Source organism: Strix uralensis, chromosome 3 (genome assembly GCF_047716275.1).
Source record: "Strix uralensis isolate ZFMK-TIS-50842 chromosome 3, bStrUra1, whole genome shotgun sequence".
Lineage (NCBI taxonomy): Eukaryota > Metazoa > Chordata > Aves > Strigiformes > Strigidae > Strix > Strix uralensis.
Genome location: NC_133974.1, coordinates 39,215,861 through 39,234,886, shown reverse-complemented (window position 1 = coordinate 39,234,886; position 19,026 = coordinate 39,215,861). Strand labels below are relative to the sequence as shown.

General features: G+C 35.9%; 1 protein-coding gene across 15 annotated transcripts in view; it reads right to left on the bottom strand.

The window, feature by feature from the left end:
• DOP1A (DOP1 leucine zipper like protein A) overlaps nt 1–19,026 on the bottom strand; it is a 68,473-nt gene that overhangs the window by 18,591 nt on the left and 30,856 nt on the right. For 12 of the 15 annotated variants that reach the window (XR_012628060.1, XM_074861947.1, XM_074861944.1 and 9 more), the window contains 10 exons: nt 18,665–18,694; nt 18,042–18,275; nt 14,294–14,918; nt 10,934–11,208; nt 10,107–10,263; nt 6,193–6,289; nt 4,653–4,912; nt 1,950–3,957; nt 1,733–1,844; nt 601–780 (listed from right to left, as the gene is read on the bottom strand). Coding sequence is in view for 14 of the 15 variants with exons in the window: in XM_074861947.1 (XP_074718048.1) it covers nt 601–780; nt 1,733–1,844; nt 1,950–3,957; nt 4,653–4,912; nt 6,193–6,289; nt 10,107–10,263; nt 10,934–11,208; nt 14,294–14,918; nt 18,042–18,275; nt 18,665–18,694 (3,978 nt within the window). In the remaining variant the exon portion in view is untranslated. The remainder of the gene's footprint in view (nt 1–600; nt 781–1,732; nt 1,845–1,949; nt 3,958–4,652; nt 4,913–6,192; nt 6,290–10,106; nt 10,264–10,933; nt 11,209–14,293; nt 14,919–18,041; nt 18,276–18,664; nt 18,695–19,026) is intronic. The other 3 variants (XM_074861953.1, XM_074861957.1, XM_074861956.1) reach the window with 1 other exon arrangement.

Genomic DNA, 19,026 nt, shown 5'->3' with positions numbered 1-19,026 from the left:
TGATACTACTCAAATTAACTGAGGAAATCTTATTTTAAAACATTTCAAATTTAAATGACAGTTTCCTATTTAATAATGTGAAGTATAAGAAGTTTGAACTGCTTCCAATAAGAGGGCTAGGCAGCATTCTCAGTATAGTTCTATTTGACCCCTTCTCAGGTTCTTTATGATCACTAGCTCACTATCTGCTATGACATTTCCCTGTGCACAGTGACATCACCGTATGGGAATTGAATGAATAAAGGAATTAGTTCATAAGTGTCTGAGTACTAGATATTTTAGGAGGAGAGTTCTCATTTGTTAGGATTTTACATTAATATTTTTTATCTTTTGAGGCACAAAAGGCTGACAAATTTTTTCAAGGATGGATTTCTTTTCTTTGTAGAAAGCAAAGAGGTGAGACATTGTTGTCTTGAATTGATACACTCAAATTGAAAAGCAGTTTCAATACCCATTTATAAGCGCCTTGTTTGTGGGGTGGGTGAGTAGATGAGGACAAAGGTATTAAAACTCAATTTACATTTAGGGGAACGGAATTGGATTTGGTTCGACAAAGGTATTAATGTACAACTTAAACAATATTATCCCTGATATTCTGACCTTTGTTGACCCAAGATTAATAGTGGTAATGGATGCAGCAGCAGCAGTAGTTTTCTCTGAAGAATCTGCAAGGTGAAGGATGCTCCACAGCAAAGTCACAGAAGACATGATCATATGCAAGATAGATAGGATCCCATTGCGTGCTTCAATCAAGTGCTTCTGATCTACATTAACCAAAAGCTAGTGGATTTGAAGGGGAGAGAGGAGGAAGATTAAATATCTACATAAATAGCATAAGTAAAATAGTGTAAATCGAGACTTAATGGACATGGAAGCTTTCAACCTTAACTCTTTTTCAAAATAGTTTTTCAATAATTCTTATAGTATGTACAGGTTTTGAGTGTATTAAGAATAACAGTTAAAGAATCTTTTGATTCAGTTGTACAGTATCAAATATATTCTGAACACGTGAGGCCTCATGTCTACAGCAATCAATTTTGTATCATCTGCCTATACCTTTGCAAAACAATTATTTCAGAATTTTAAGTGTAACTAATACTTTAAGCCAAAATTTTTTACTTGCACAGACAATAACACTTTTCAGTTACTTTTAAATGAATGGAAGGCAAAGGGGTATAAGAAAAAAAGCAAAACCAAGACTGCAGAGAGAACAAGAAAAATTTTCTTGCAGAATCTGGGCCAAATTCTTAACAGAGATTACACTCAGAATATCAGATCTAAAAATACTGCTTGACTAAGAAGACAAGTTGTGAATATACTGGAGGAGCAGAAAGAGAATGTTTTGACATATTGCAAGATGAACACAGTCCAGCCAGAAAGTAACAGGATAGGCAGTCTGGGAAGTTCCAAAAAACAAAGCCAGCTCTAAAAAGTGGCATTTTAGAGGTCTGAAAGTTAAGGAATTCCTACTTTAGTTATTTCAAGGTAACAAAAAAAACCCCAAACCCAAAACAAAACCAAACAAGTCAAAGACTATTCTCTTAAAAGTATATTTAGTAGAAAATTGTTATTCTGTTTGAGATGGGTATATTATCAACAAAACCCATACTTATAGCTAAGACAATACATTTGGTATTTTTCCCACTCAGATCTTCATATCTGCTAATATAATCACAGTCCTTAATTTGATATGTTCTGCATAGGAACCTCTCAGACACCCAGATAAGTTTACCTGATGATACTGTGTAGATGGATCCAGGAGGCAGTAATGAATTATTGTTGTTATCCCTTCTAATAAAGTAAGAACCATATCTGGGGGAGTGACTGATGCCATCCAGAGAGGCCTAAAATAAGAGACAGATTTTTTAAAAATGGGTTAATCTGGTTGTAACATAATTCAACACAATCAAATCTGCTTAAAAAGATTATACACGTCTACATACACATACCTATTATCAGATAATCCTGTTTCATATTTGTACTGCTGAATTAAATTATCCAAGTTCCTGCAGAGCTGAAGAGTCACTGAAACAACCACCCTTTGAAGAACTTTTCCCATGTAAGGCAACGTAGAAGTGATAAGGCCAATCCACTGGGGATGCATTTTACAGGCACAGTGCTGGTGTAAAGCTCGTATCACTGCGCAGAGAAACATGCCTTGGCAGGTTATTGGCTGGGAATGTAAGTACTGAAGAGAAGCCATCGGCTGCTGTGGACCGATATGCTCCAAGTCTGTTATGACAAAGTCAAAGCCTGTTTCATTTTCCTCAGGCACAGTCATTACTCTGTGTTCCAGCACAATCAGCCGCTGAAGTACCTTTAAAAGCTGTGACTGCAGAGTACTACCATTGTCAAATTCATCTTCAGAAAAATTTATAAGGCTGTCTTCAGAGAAACCTTCTTCTACAGCCACTATATTTTTTCCAGCCATCTTTTCACTGTGCCATTTCTGTGCACTGAAGATAGAAGATAGCAGACAATGCAAGATTACTTTCTGAACCTTGCACTTGGACAACATGTCCGAAATAAAACTAGGAAAGCCCTTTGCAGAGCTTTCTATCACTTTTGCCAACTCAGCAAAGAGAAGTGTCAGAATTTCGATACTCATCATTTGCATATTACGGTTTCCTATTAGATCTTGTGAAGTTACTTTAACATGGGTTGGATAGTGGCTCCGCATATAGTATAAACACAAGGAGATAAGAATTTCTATGTACATAGAGCTCCGAAAGTTATGGTTAGAATCAACTGGGATGTGACTGTAGAAATCCTTGCCCATAACAGATATTCGATGCCTGGCTAGAAGATTCTGAAGCAACGAAAGCTGAGGAGTGTATGCATTGTTGACACTGGTAGTGGAGATAGCACTTACAAAAGCTGAAGGGTTTGTTTTCAGAATTGCTTTTATCGCAGAGAAAGCATACAATGTCCTTGAAGAGTCATACAGCTGGAGATAGAGCAGCACATGTTGATACAATGGATGGATATTAAAGTTGGGAGATTTTCGCATTCCTGGGGACCCCACATCGCTTTCTATTTCTGAAATTTCTCCTTCTCCACAACTGTACCAGTTTTCTAAATCAAGACCATCACTAAAGAAGACATTTGTTTGTTTAAGCTTTTCCGTTTGTGCTTTCTTTTTCTCTTCATCTTTCTTTTTGGCTATTTTCACCTTAGGTTTTGCACCTGGTTGCTTACCTGCCTCTTTAACAATTGTTTCTTTTTCTGATACTTTTTCTGGTAGCTTTCCTTTAAAGCTGAACTGAATACTACTGTGGCTTCGTTTTCTGGACTTCGATTCAGTGGAAGCAAGAGTGAGATCAGAGAAGGATTGCTGGCTTTCTGCAATGCAGGGTGAAGAGTTATTTCTTGAAATTTCATCTCTCAAGCTCTCAAGTCCAGTCTCAGTTGAGGCCGATAGCAATTGGGAGCTGTCATTACTAAGCAAACTACTCTGGCTACTTTGAATATTTTGATCTTCATTTTTTGTCACCTCTACAGAGTTATCTAAAGGACTGAATTTACATGAAGTATCCTCAGACTGTAGACTATGTTTAACTGGTTCAGGCTCTTCTCCAAGACCACTTACAACTTTGCATATAAGATCTGTAACCACTTGTTGCACAATTTCATCAGGTGAGTCTTCTCTCAGAGTCTGAGAGCTATCTTGAGCACTCAGACTTTCTGTTTCCACTTCATAACTGATGTTGTCTCCAGTAGATGACTGAGAGCAGCCAGAGTCCGAACTCTGCAGTATTTCAACTTGATGGTCAGGAAGGTCAAAATCAGACACAACCATTGGTATGGTCTCACTGCTGGTACTTAACAAGGAAAGCCTGTCACTCAGAGGGTTGACAGTCAGGCTGAAGTTCTCCATTTCATCCATAGCAAGTTGTTTTTCGTTGCCTTCTTTAGGTATAATAAGTTGTCCTTGACTTACAGGCACATGGGAAAATGCTTAAAGAAAAACACAAAAAAATTTATACATATAATATTTTATTCTTCAGAGTAAGAATTCAGAATTAAAAGTTAGAATTTAAACTATTATTGAGACTTCAAATTATAAAGGCATGGTAAATAGCATCTTTCCACTTCACAGTAGAAAAAAGATAATGTTAATATGCAAACAACACACATCCAGAGCAAGATTACTTTAGCAGTAGATCTCAGCAAAACAACACAATACTCCCATGAAAGCTTATGCAGTCTCATCTGCTTGTATTTTCATTAAAAATAATGATTAGTATGTTACTAAAATTACACAATACATGCAAACACCTTCAAACCTTATCGGTATGTTTTCAGCCAGCCCCACATCAGTGGTCCTAATTCATAAAAGCATTTCATTTCTTGGTTAAGCTTCAAGCCATATTCTTAAGTTCTACTGAAGTTCAGTAAGACATAAGAAAATGCTCTGCATTAAAATACTTGCATGTCATCCTAATTTGAGAACAATAGGACTTTAACAATACTTGAGACACCCAAACTTGAATTAGAAAAACATGCACAAATGCACATATAAGCAGTACCTATTCCAGAACTTTGTTTTATGAGTTACCCTCAAAAGTTTCTACTAAGGTTTTAATGTTGCATTCAAATAATCAATAAAGAAATAAAATAAGAAATTTCCTACAGTATTCTTGTGCACGTACCATCAGCACAACTAAACTTCTGCATAAAGTGCTTTTCATTTTCTTCTTCGGGGTGATAGGAAGATTTAGTCCAGTAACATTCAGCCTGTACTCGCTGAACAGAAACTCGCTGAGTTTTTGGATGGAGAAGCAACAGGAGCAAAGGTTCAAGAACCCTTGCAATATCATGTCTTTGAAGCACTTGATTTAACCAGGCTTGTCCCACTGACCATGTAGAACCATCCAAGCTATTAAGGCTGTCCAGCATGATAAACAAAGATCTAGAATAGAAAGAAGAACAAACCTAGCACAAATTCCACACTACTCACCCAATAATTCCATTTTAATCTGATAGATGATAAATTTCAACATGTCAGTACATACTCCAATACCTTCTCCATATAAACCAGTATTTTCTTTAGAATCCAAACTTTGCAAAACCTGAAGTTTTATATTTTAGTCTAGCCTAATGAAGAAACGCCAGGAAGAACTAGTAATAAAGTCAGTTAAGAAAGCCACTCTAATAGTTGCAGTTGTATATTTAATTCAAGTATTTGTACAGCTACTAGCATAAAGAGCTTTGGTTGTCTAAGTGCAGTACAGAAAGACAAAACTTTAAAAGCCATTTCACACAGATGAATGAAAGAGAGAAGATAACTTATTCAAAGATCTTCTCATCAAGAACAGAGAGGAGATATATACTTGATGATTCAGCACTTCCTACTGTCATTATTTTCTTCTGTTAAAGTTTTAGACTCTAGAATCCTTCCCAGACTGTGGGAAAAACAATATATATATTGGACTCTGAATTTTACCGACTGTTTTACATCCTCCAGTAGCACACGTTCATAAGCACTTAGTTGAACGTACAGAATTTATCACCACTTCTGCAATGAGTGACAGTATCAAGCCAAAGAAATAACAATCTTTTAACTCCACTTCCTACAGCTAAGTATACATTAGGAAATTTAAATAAGCACTTTTCTATAACATTTGTGCTAGCTGAGGAAAACAAAGCTAGTTCAGAGTTTGGATCATTCAGTTTTTTTCTAAGAAGGTAGTCCGATACCAGAATGCAGAACAGGAAGCTGGTGCTGCTTACCATAAATAACATCTTACACAAACCACACAGATTAAACAAAAGAAATTTCATATCTTACTGCTTGCTTGCAGTTTTGTGTTCTTAGCTTTACTGTTACTTTCCATTTTCATATAATAACTTCTTGGCTGACTTCTCTCTCCTGCTTTTGCTTCTACAATCACAGCAAGAACTCAGATACTATGTTCAATATACACAAATATTTTAACCACAGTGACAGTCAGTGAATCGTGTGACCATTCCTGTTCTACTCTTTACAGCTACCAGAAAAATTTACAGCTAACATAATTGTCATTGTGAAAACAATTTTGTCTAAACCAAATTAACTTCTTGTCCTCCTTCATTGCTCTCACAGTTACACTGTAGTTCCGCAATTTCTAAACACTCTATGCTACCAGCATAATGTAGTTAAAGATTCTGAAGCAAAAGTATTTCAACAGCATCATGCTTGCAACCACCAACCTGTCAAAGGTACGACCAAAGGAAGAAGACTTGTTAATATGAAGGTCACGGGTGAGATGCCATAGCACTGCAAACTTTGCGTGAGCTTCCATTCTTACTTTCTGTGGACCAAATCATAAGTTATATCTATCAGAATACAACAGCCTCTAATAAGAACTGAAAAAAAAAAAAGTATATATAATGAAATTATTAAAACCAACTTTTCTGACTATGCATTCAAATCCTATTTTCTAACATTAAAAGCAGTAATAGGCAACAATATGTCTCTGCAAACAATTTAGTAGTGTGAAAGGATTCTCCCCCGTCTTGATCTTGACTGCCTTAGTTTCAAAGTTTAGCTTCAAAAAGTTTTAGATACTTAATGTGATAGCTTGAACAATACTTCTTTTATTCTCCCAAGTTGCACAGCTCTGTTTTCAGTGAGTTTATCTGTATGTATCAAGGCACTAGAAGAGATTATGAAGAGAGCAGAAAGAAACATGCAAGCTTTTCAATATGAAAACTCAAGCATATAGAAGCAGAGAGAAGAGGCAGAGATTTTTAGAGATTGTGTCTGGAATGATAGGATTAAACACAGTATCCATGGAAATAAAGGAAATGAAAATAAATTGCCTAGAAAGAGACATACGAATTTTCTAGCTAGATACAATGTAGAGTTCATCACTAACATGCCAAATTTAATTTTATTTGGACAAATGGGACATGCTTACTGCCCAAAGGACTTCTAATGACTAGTAATAATATGCAGAATATTAAATGGTGAAAATGGTATTAAAGTAACAATTTTTATGCCTTTATCTCTTTACTGTGGCTGATTAAGGCAAATAATTATTCCAGCAAGGCTGTAAACAACAGCAAATGCCATGCCATGATATGAATACAAGGGTACCTGTATTAAAAACAGCTTTACCCAAGAGACAAGGAAGCTACTAAGCAGTTGTAGAGGTGAACAAACAAAGCACAGCAATCAGGATGGTTATATACCGAATAAAACATCAAAATTACTTTCAAATACAATCAGAGCTTAAACTAAATTACTAGATAATAAGCAGAGACAAGAGGACATAGATTTTCACTTGCTTGTTCTTAAAATACATGCTATAGGGAATGAACTGTAAGTATATTTACCTCTAATCAAAATGGGACCAAACCAAAAACTGTTAATGCCGCTGTGACAATCTGGCATACTTCTAGACTTATTTTACAACACACAGTTTAAGAAGCTTTACAACAGCTAACACAACCAATATCTGCTATAATAATGAAAATTCTAGTAAAACCTATAAAAAGTGAAAATTACAGAAAGGACACAAGACAGATCATAACAGACAAACTAAAAAAAAAAAAACCACACCAAAAAACAACACACCCCTCCAGAGAAAGAGCAGCATTCTATAAAGGAAGTATAAAACGTATTTAGAAAAAATACGTTTCTCAGGGAAAAAAACCTAAACACAACACTGCTGCAAAATATATAGTTACACAAAACAATTCACTAACATCTGCTGAACAAAGAGTAAAAATACCAATTTTCAAACACATACAGATGACTCCATGTAAGCCCTTGCAATCCATGCTGTGAAGATCTAAGAAATTACTGTTTTCACAGTAAGGCTGGCAGAAATGAGCAAGTGCCACACCCACAGTCACAGCAGTTCACAGAGCAGCCTAATAAGTGAAACTATAAATCATCAGCAGTTTTATCAATATGCCAAGCTGTGAACTGCATTGATTGGCAGACTGGCTCACATTCAGTGTTGTTGACCTGGTTACTCTCTAGTAGAAAGACAAAAAGGTAACCACTTCTGAAGTCACACAACCATGAGTTGCCAGAGTGTCTAAGCAAGTAGTTCCCTATCATTAATTCTGCTGAGGATGTGAAACAGTTCATATATATAAAATTTAAAGCACTGCAAAGGCTTCAACTCAAATGTCAAATTGACAGCCTCTATCTGAAACAAATTTCTAGAGGAGGGAAGAAAAAATAAAAATATATGGAGTACCTGTCATGACAAATAGAACTCCTACCAGCAATAGTAAAAAGCATGTGCTTTATATATTGGGAAGCAGAGTATAAATTTTGATAAATGATAAACTCTTCTACATGAGTGTTGCTGAATGCTAAAAATCCCCTTTTGTCCAGCATGAAACTACAGAGGCTCGTCACAGACCTAAAAGAAACACTGTTTGTCAACAATCTGTGTATCTGCCAGCTTCAAGAGATTTTGAAAATACTACTTTACTTGCATTAGCTAAACCGAGAGCAAAGATCACTTCTAAAAAAACCAGCCAGCAGTGAGATAAGAAACCTCTGAGCAGCAATAAAGAATGGGAGAAATCCACCAAGTTGTGTCATGAGCAAACATTATAACCTGTGGTAGCAGAACAGGAGACAGGACAAGTGACAAAGTATTAACAAGAAACCAAACAGCGTTATCAGAGACAAAGCAGCAGCTCTCTGATCACTCGAGAGGTTCTGCTCAAATTATAATCCATGGCTTTTGACATGAGACAGAGATGGAAAGTAAAGACCTTCAAGAAAAGAGCAGCCTCAGCGGCATACTACAAAGAAATGCACAGACAACTCACAACCCAGCTGCCACATCAGCCAGCATAGGCAAGCGCATTTCCCACAAAGACACAGATGCACAGAAAACTGGCAATTACAGTTAGAGTAGTTCATCAGTTGCCCTCCAGAACTGGCAAACATGGCAGAAACAGTCAGAATTCAAATCTTTTAAGGACAAAGAATTAGAGAAGAGAGGGGCTGCATAAGACTGGAGAATTGTACAGATGCCTCTTCATTCAAAGTATCTAGTTACTGCAATTCCTCCACTTCCCAACAGGGGAAAAGAATCTCACAGAAACACTTTAGCTGGAAATAATTAACTGAGACAAGTGTCAGAAGATGGAGCTCAGAAATATAGCACAGCTCTTGGGACCTGGAAATAAAATCTTACTAATTATAAGCTGCCCTTTTGTCTTATATTTACATTAACTCTTACAAAAAGAGACAGAGTCAGATAATATATAAAGATGGTCAGAAGGACAAAAAAAACAATTCACTGTTGCTTAAAAGAGAAAGGGAATTCAGGCTGAAGCAGAAAACTAATATCAAATCCAGCAGACTCATACAGATGTCTCACAGAAAGGGAAAGGAATTAAAAACAGATCTCAAACTGTAAAAAGAAGGTTGTGACACAAAGAGAAAGGCAGTAGGGACACCTCAACTGGGAGAGAGAGAAAAGAGAAAGCAGAAGGCTAGAAAGATAAAGGGAACCACATATGACTGTTAAGAAAGCAGAAATCCAACCCCACTATCAAGATGAGCAACAGAGACGTGGTGATGACAATAACCTGGCTGTTGCTCCTTCTCCAAGTTCTGTGGAGGAGAGGAAGCAGGAAGTCTAGATGCTATATTAGGACCAATTACTAGACAAGATTCAAGTATTAGATGAAGTAAGAGGGAGCACACCAGAGGACTGAACTACAGTTGGTTAGGACACAGCATAAGAAAATGTGCTTAAATTTGATGGAGCTGTACATAAGTGGTTGGGACAACTGGAATGGAATATAGAAAATCTATATTCAATTACTACCATTTCAAACACTTTTTATAGGTTTGTGAAACACCAAGACATCATGAAAACAGGACTCAACTACTACAGACATAAGATTAAGGTTTCTTGTTGAGTGGGAATATAGGAAAGAATAGCAGTGTCAGAGGGTAGACAAATCTGATATTCTGCATGCAAGTAAAAGATAAGAATATTTTTAATGCTTAAAACAATTAAGGAATCACCTTTTTCAATATTTAAGTTGTTTATGCCCTCCTCTGAAGCACCAAGTCCTTTTTCTAAGTATATTTCTATAGTTACATACTTAACTCATCTTTTAGTAACTATATGAACAACTTGCCTTGTCTCTGTGAGTCAGCTGCTGACTAATAACATCTTCACAAATGCTAGAAGACGGAACGAGGTTGTGCAGCTGGTAGAAGAGCTCCACACTCTTCTGGTGATGCTGAGGAGTTCCATCACCCAGCTGGTCCCAAAGAGTTAAAGCTATATGCTTTGTACATGAAAATAAAAGTGGAAAGAGAAGTGAATGAGCATCATGCCTTGTTTTGCTCTAGACTACACTGAGCTCTATGCAGTGGTGGGAGACATTACATCAGATGACACCATATGATCAACAGGCAATCTATAGAAACTGTTCTTTTTGGTTCCTTATGTTCATAGGAACACTTTGAAACACTGCAGTAACTTACCATATAAAAAATTTCTGTTAGGAGTCAGAACTCACAGGCATCTCCAGAAATAAATTTTAATTGAAATATAATTAACTACGTAATATACCCTGCTGATGATTGTCTTTTGTAAATGATTTCTTACATAAATTACACAAACGCAGACTGTGGTTTACCAGAGTCCTACATTATGCACATCTTAGTTTCATACCTTTGCTAATTAACGATGCTATTCAATCGGGTTTTATTTATACTTTTAAAATATTCATTCAAACAAGGATTTTTACCCAAGCAGTCAATAAGACAATCACAGTGGGAAAACTTACTATGTATTTTAATTTAGTGTCTAACACACATTACAATCATTACCAAAATACTTGGCAAGAAAATTTGGTTTACCATACCAAGGATGATAAAATGACCAAGACTGTCAGTCTTCACCAGCCAGGAAAAAAAGTCTAAAGAAAACAGCAATAAGATACTGCATTTTACCTTGAAGAAATCTGTCTTTTCAGCCATATATCTCAGATTGCCTTGAGAAAGAGGAGGTCTGATGACCACAGCCACTCTTCCCTGGTTAGGGCTAAGAGGCTGAGCAGTTTCCACACTGTTCAGATTTTCTCCCGTGACGAGAGCAACAGACTGAGTCAATCCAACCAAGTCCATCACAAGGGAAATAGTAACACCCTGAACACTGAAATCGCTTGCTTGCTTGCAAGCGTTCATTAGAGTCTGTAGCCACAGTGGAGGCTGTACTTGTTCACAGTCTGAAATAAAAATCACACATGATACATTAATTTAAGAACTTTAAATACTATGAATTTTTCCTCTTATATCCTATAACCATAAGCACAATTGTTCTTTACCTTTCATATTTCAAGTTGCCTGTTGTATGGGTTTAGAAAAATGTATGCAGGAGAAAGATACTTCTTGATGTATCTCTATCTTGAAAATAATCTAATTAAAAATGCAATATTGTATTGCTTCAAACATTTAGTAACCAAAAAAATACTAGGAAAATTTGAACAAGGAACAGAAAAATAAATTCTATGGAAATGCATCCACACGATTTCATGTTTTAGACAGAACTGGACTTCTAGTAGTTTGCATATCCTTTCACTCACTTTCTTCCTTCAGGAAATTCTTGACCAGCAATCAAGTCTTAACATTGTAGTTTGTAGTGTGGAATAATTCTGTAGTACTTTACATATATAAAATATTATTTTAATATACAAATGCTACATTATATAGATATTATAATACACATACATATGGAATCATTGACATATACTATTTATAGATAAACTAAGTTAAACTGACAAAAAAAAGAGAGATTTCCCTGGCAACACTTTAAAAGTAAAAGTATCTGTGAAAATTGATGTTTTGGGTAGCAGAAACTTGATCCTATTAGATCATAGTCTGTTTTCACTGTAGGTGATTGTTTTCAGCTTCTTACCATCCCCTCACTTAATACCATACACTGGCCTGATAATGCACGTGTCTTTCTCTGAAGTGCAGTCAAATCTCCAAGCAAATAATGCACCCTTTTATTTCAGAGATCCTAAAGTAATTTTTCTTAAAACTTCAAAAGGACCCTGTTGATCACATTCCTAAAATAGGCAAATGCTTCTAGAATCAGACACAAGTAAAGTAGTATTATTTAATAGGCACAATTATAGCACCTATTTAGAATGAAGAGAAGGATGATGCAATTTCTGATTTATATCCACAATAGTTAATTCTGCAACGTAAATTGGAACCTAATTATACCTAACAATTCGACATAAAGTTCTACAGTTTACAGATATAAACATTATTCTGAGCTTAACTCCGTTCTGGTTTTTTTATTTCTTCAATTAAAAATAGCATACATTTATCTGAGAAATTAAGCATACAGCAAAATTTAAGCACAATTATGTTCTATCAATATCAGATTAATTTGGCTCCTTCAAATAAACAGACTGATGATTCTCACCACTGATTAGAGACAATTGGGTCACATCAGTAACGCAACCCATCAAAAAACATGATCTAAATTTAGGAGCCCTTCAATAAAAACAGCCTCTTCTGCAGTAGAAAAACATATCAATAGATGAAGAAAAGGCTGGTATGCGAATTATGGTAACTACCTTCTCCCCTTCTCTGTTCCACCATCATTCTCTGTTACAGAAAGCAGGACTCCTGGGATAGCTATGCAGCCCTATTCCCATTACTATTCCCACCCACCCCACCATTCTGTACAACAGATGATTACATCTGAAACAAAATCCATTCCGTTAATTTCACTCACCTACAATTTATGCTTATTCCTCAAAGTCACACTGTTTAATAAACTGCAAATGCAGCATCACCAATGGAAAGGTTCACATGATGATCGAGCAATGCAAATCCAAGACATTTAATAAAGTGAAAAAGATTTCTAGAATCACTGCCTTCATACAAGGGACTACTACTCAAGCTCTACAGGCATTCTGCTTTAGAGTTTACAAGGCAGTCATAATGAAAAGTACTATATCCACAGTGGAGTAATAAGCAAACAGATGACTTAAAATATTTTTATTCTTCTCCCACAACACTCATTTGTAGGCTGCTAGTGTTAGGGGGGGCAGGGGAATTAAAAAAAAAAAAATAAAAAAAAAAAATCACATTTTTCAGGGTCATGCTATAGAAGCACAAATATCCTGTGCTAGATCTTTTACAAAAGGTAGCACCCCTTTAGCATTGCCATAACCTTAACTTATAAACAGCTGTAGCAAAGTTGCCTTCAACTGACACAAATATTTGATATGTCCAGATCTCACAAAGTTGAAGATACACTCTGCTCCTGACCGTATAATGAAGACATACACAACACATCTTAAATACTACAGGAATAGAAGAAGCAGTCATGTTAGTTTAACATTCTTTTTTCCAGAAAGTCAAAAAACTGTTAATCTCCAAGCAGTGTCCACCACTTAGCCTTTAACAGATTTTCAAAGTTGTGGTTAAGAATAAAAAGCTGCAACCACGAAGTTTCCTAGAAAAATAAAATCACAGAAGAATGACTGTGACAGCAGTCAAAATTATTGTATCCATTTCTTGCATGCTCCAAGCATATCCACCATGATACCATTTTAAGGCAACCCTCAAGCTACAGACCAGAAGTGGAACCAAAATTAGAACTCTAAATTGATGACTTTACAAACTGTAAAAAGGATTGTCCATCTAAAGTGTCACATTTTACAGTAATCCAGAACTGTCAACGTTATAATCACATTTCTATATCCATATCTGAATGTGTTCACCTATCTGAATACATTCACACTTCACAAAACCCATCATTTTTATTTTGCTTTCTAATGCAACTGTAGTTGTAGTTCTTATGCAAGAACTGTTCCTTTAATAGGAGCAAAGTAAAATTAATTTCTTATCTGGTATTATAAGCTTCTGTCCAATAAAAATAATTTCCATGTAGTGCATAAAGTGATTGATGTGCACATCAATCCAAACTTTCTAAAATGAAGCTAAAAACATATTTGATGTCAACTGTGGCTATTACAAAATATGACAAAGAAAACATAATGGAACCATACAGTAAAAAGGAACATCTGAAAATCTAGATTCTACTCTCAGGCTTCAGTTTGCATAATTTATATTTCTCAACCCAATATTAATTAGTGTCAAATCCCATGCCAGCAATGTTCTTAAAATCTTAAAATAGTTTAGTTTCCAAGAAGCAAAGCAATTGATACAGAAGGAAACTTACATTTCTGAGAGGAACAGCTAACAGCAACACACACAAAGCATGAATTCTATTACTTAAAATATTTTTTTTCAAAATTTTTTTAAAAAGCAAAGAAGACAGCAGCTTACCAACTTCAGGCTTCCCAGGATGTAATTCTGAAGTACGGTTTCCTTCAGCAATGTAAACTGGAAAGCTCGAACATTCAAGATACAGCTGACAAGCAGCAATAAAGGCAGGAAGGTATTCTTTCGGTGTTTTTTTCTTGTTTGTTTTCTTCACCTTAGCATCAACTTGTGAGTCTCTGTCCAATTTTGTGGTCTGTCCTTGCTCTCTAGTGGGGTCTACTGGAAGCTCTGCCCCAAAGGGCTGAGACAAGGAATTACTCTGAATGATATACAGGTTGATAAATCTGGTTAAAAACTGTTGGACATACTCCAAACAGCACTGCATTGCAGTCTTTTGGATCGTTTTCCCACTTCGAGTTGCTGTTCCCTGTGTCATTATGGAAGGAGGTTGTACAATGGTTTCCTCAGATCCCACAGTTGATGCCGTCTCAGTCTCTGAGGATGTGCTACCAATAATAGGAATGCCAGGTGCACCGTGACCTTCATTAAGTGCTCTGTCAATGTCATCAGTTGTATCTGCCTGGTATTGTACAAATTCAGTGAATCCACTTTCTGATGATCGACTGCTGGGAGGATTTTCACCATCTTCAAACACATCACTGGGATTTTCAAGTGAAACTGACGGCACCTGAGGGATAAAAGTTTAATGATTGTTCAAAATGGATTATTTAGGTCCTAGTGAGAAAATATTTATTTGCTTCTCCATTTGAAAGTAACAAATTTATTCCACAGTTTTAAATCCATTCATATAAATACATTTTATGCAAAGTGATGGTGTTTCAGTAAGCTTGCCAGACCAAGCTAACTATCTAAAAAAAGAGCATTGTTTACCAAGTAGAATACTTTATTATTGCTTTTAACATTTTCTTCATATCACAATCATGTCCTTTTTTTATGAAAGAATGCTGAAATGCATACGCACAGGTATTATAAATTTATTCAGCATCATAAACCAAAATATTCATACATGAAAGAAACCCCCTCACTTCCTGTAGGAGGCAGGACATTGAACTATGTTGCTTATGGTCACTTTGGCTAGCAAGATTCTTTTAATGTTCTACAAAAGGACAAGATATTTATGTGTTAATCAGAAACTGCTGCAGTCACACAGGAGTAAAAATGCCTGCAGGCAAAGGAACAAAAAGATGTCAGCCAAGAAGAATGGGAAGACTTGAGAGTAGGAAAAAGTATACACTTCTCCCATCACGCTTCTGAAGTTCCCACTATACAAGCAAATAAACACATTAGATGTTAAATTATTTTTACCTAGTAACTGTCCAGATATACTACTGATAGAAGAATCACAACTGTTAAAGTTTTGTCTCATTACGAAGGCAGGATCAGTGCCATTTAACATTACAACTATAAGTTGTCAAAACACCTTAAAAAAGTGAACTGTGGAGCTGTAAATGAAGAATAAAATCTTTCATAATATTAAAAAAAAAATTTCCCACTTCCACATTTATACTAATAAAGCCAGCTCAATTTCTCAGTAAAATTTATGTTCTGACTTAAGAAATTGTCTATTAAATGTGGATGGAATCTTAATTCATAGATGTATATATGGTACAACTTTAACTAGTTAGCATCTTTCTTTTTATATACAACTCCCAAGATTTGGAAGTTGAGGATTTCTTTCAAATACAATGTTAAAACTATAAAAGAAGAAATAAGCTTTCATTTAAAAGCTAGTAACCATTTGCAACTAAAAAGAAAAAAATCATCTCTTAGAAACAAGAAAGGTAGGTTGCTCCAGCAACAACAGTTCTTCTTGGCTCATTGTGCATTTTAATTCCTCATGAGTTCAGAATATGCACAAATCTGATGAATGATTTCTACTCAGAAATAACCCATAGCAGCTTTCTGGGCTGCTCTAACCCCCTATAGTCTTGTTGGTAACTTGCAACACAGTGCCTGCTTCCTGTGAGGCAAACAGGGAAGCAACTTAAACAGAAATGCATGGGTAAGTGGGAGTAAATGCAGGGAAAGAACATGCCCACATACTTCTCATCTAGCTGTCTTACTGGCAATGGCAGATGTTGCTCGAGATCTAACAGGCCCAGAAGTTGTCTTGCTGTCTGCCATCCTAATCATTGGCTGTCTTAAATACAGAATTTGAGCATAATCCATAAATCTGAATAACTTTTTCATGAATAAATAGAGACGACATTATATATGGTGAATTACATTTTCTTTACCAGAGATGGAGTAAGAATGAAAGTGAAAATTTGTTTGAGACAGCTTTCACTATCTCCCGCGTTAATATGTACTAAAAAGCTTGGAAAGATATAAAGGGCGACCTTGTCTTATAAAATACAACATAAAAGAGGTCAGAAACATGGTAATTATTTTCACTCTTTCTGTTAACAGAAGCCATGGCCACATACAAGGTGGTTGTAATAGAAAGAAAAAAGCCATTGAAGGTTCAAAAGGCAACATCATTCAGTCAAAACAGGCTTTATCCAAAAAAAAGGCAAAAGAACAAGTCAGGCAGGTATCACCTGGGTAGAAAGAATAAGGATAGGATCCTGCATAAAGGATATTGGAGTCCTAATGGATAAAGTGAATGAGAGCCAGCAGTGGATCCTTCTGGTGCAGAAGGCCAACCACATACAAGACCGTATTAGTAAAAGTATAGCCAGCAAGTCAAGGGAAGTGATTAGTTGCTCTGCTCAGCAGTTTTAAGATCACATCTGGAATACTGTGTCCAAGTTTGCATTCATTAGTACAAAACAAACACTGATGTACTAAGTACGGTGGAGGGCCACCATATCAAAGGACATAGAATGAAAGCTCAGAGAGCTGGATTTCCTCAGTCTTAAGAATGTTAAGAGTTGTGGAGGGGGAGAAGGTTCTTCATTGCTGTCACTTCCCATTAGGTAGCTGAAAAGATGGAGGCACACTCAGAAATCCACAGTGAAAGAACAAGAGGCAATGAACACAAGCTGCAACAATGGAAAGTCTGATTAGATGACACAGTGCAAACAAACAAGCTGTACAGAGAAGTTGTAGAATCTTCATCCTTAGAGATAGTCATAAATAAGCTGGATATGATCCTGAGTGACCTGACCTAGCTTTAAAGTATAATCTAACTTTAAAATCAGCCCTGCTTTGAGCTGTGACCTGCAACTGTCACTTCCAACCTAAATTATTCTATGATGTTCCTCTAGTTTCTTCAGCTGGAGAACAAAGATTTCAGGGCATGTCACTTAACATACCTTACAGAGCTGTGGTTGTATAGACCAAACTAGACAATGTTAAAAGAAAAAGAGAAAGCTGCTGGCTGGTTTGGTTCTTCTATTTCTTTATTAAATGATTTTAAGAACTTAACAGTTACAGTAAAATGACTGATGGGTATTAATCTGATGCACATAAGTTGGGTGAGAGGAGAATTTACATATGCCTGATATGTAACAAAATGAAGAATTCTTTTGAGTGAAGTTATTCTACATGATCAGGCTTCTGAAGTGCATTCAACTCTCCGTTGATTAGACCATTCTTAGGTCGTGATTCTGAAGTGATTTATACATGTATAATTTTAAATCTAGATAAAACCCCTTAAGAATAAAGACCTTTTACCACAGGGAAGTACACACTTCTTTTGATGATCCAAGTTTCACACGTATTGTTGAATATTAAACTAAATCTAACCAAAAAACTTGTAGGTGGTTCAACACAGATGTAGAAACCTCACTTTTCCTTTCCACACAAAAAGTATTTTTCCAAGATGCTGTAAAATATAATCAGTTACCTTTTTATTTTCCCATTCTTTGATGGAGCCACTGTGTCCACTAGGAAGCTGCAGGATACCATCTGTACCAGCAGATAGCAAAGGAGGTTGAACCTTACTAAGGATCTTCGAGCAGAGTCTGAGAGAATCAGTAAGCTCAGACAAGTGCAAAGTATGAAGATGGCTTGTCAACGCAGAAATCATCCTGAGCAACAGCTGAGGCAAGTGTTCTGTCTGTATCTCAATGTAAGTCTCCTAACAAAGTAATAGTAAAACTCATTAATTGTAACCCCAAATTCCACCCTGGAAGTTATCTTCTGTAACAGTGGTACCTATCATTTGCTTAACTGTGTTCTAAACATATGGAACATGGAAAAAGGAAAATTAGTATCTTAATATCCAAGAATAAGAAATACATGCTTCACCCACAAAAACATACAAAATTAACTTTACGGTTGGGCAACCAACAAATAGAAATATATTTAGCTCTTTTTCAGAATTTTACATCTTGTTCATTACACAAACACATTACAAAATGTAAGACTAAAGAATGCTACTACTATTATTTTAATAACCTTAATATAAAAGTTTAAGAATGAAAGATAAAGTTAAGAACTAAAGGGAAAACAGGCTGATTGCCATACCTGACACAGCACTCTCATACTTCTAGTAGGCTTTGAAATGAGAAAGCAAAGAATTGAGGAAAGACAGGTATAGAAAAAACAGTTCCAACAGTCTTTGCTACATTAAGCAATGCCAACAGAAAAAGAAGATACATCTTATCATGACATTTAAAAGAGCCTTAAAAGAAAGCTGTACATCTAAACTAGCATATCAAGCTACAAAAGACTATACTCATCTACAAATACTCTGTAAATTTAGAGAAAAGAAATTGAGGACAGACAAATATTTTCAGGTATAAGCATCATAAAAACCACTTTGGTTATATCCAACCAGTCTCTCAAGAATCATAAATTGAAACCAAAACTTCTCCTAAGGCTGTCTA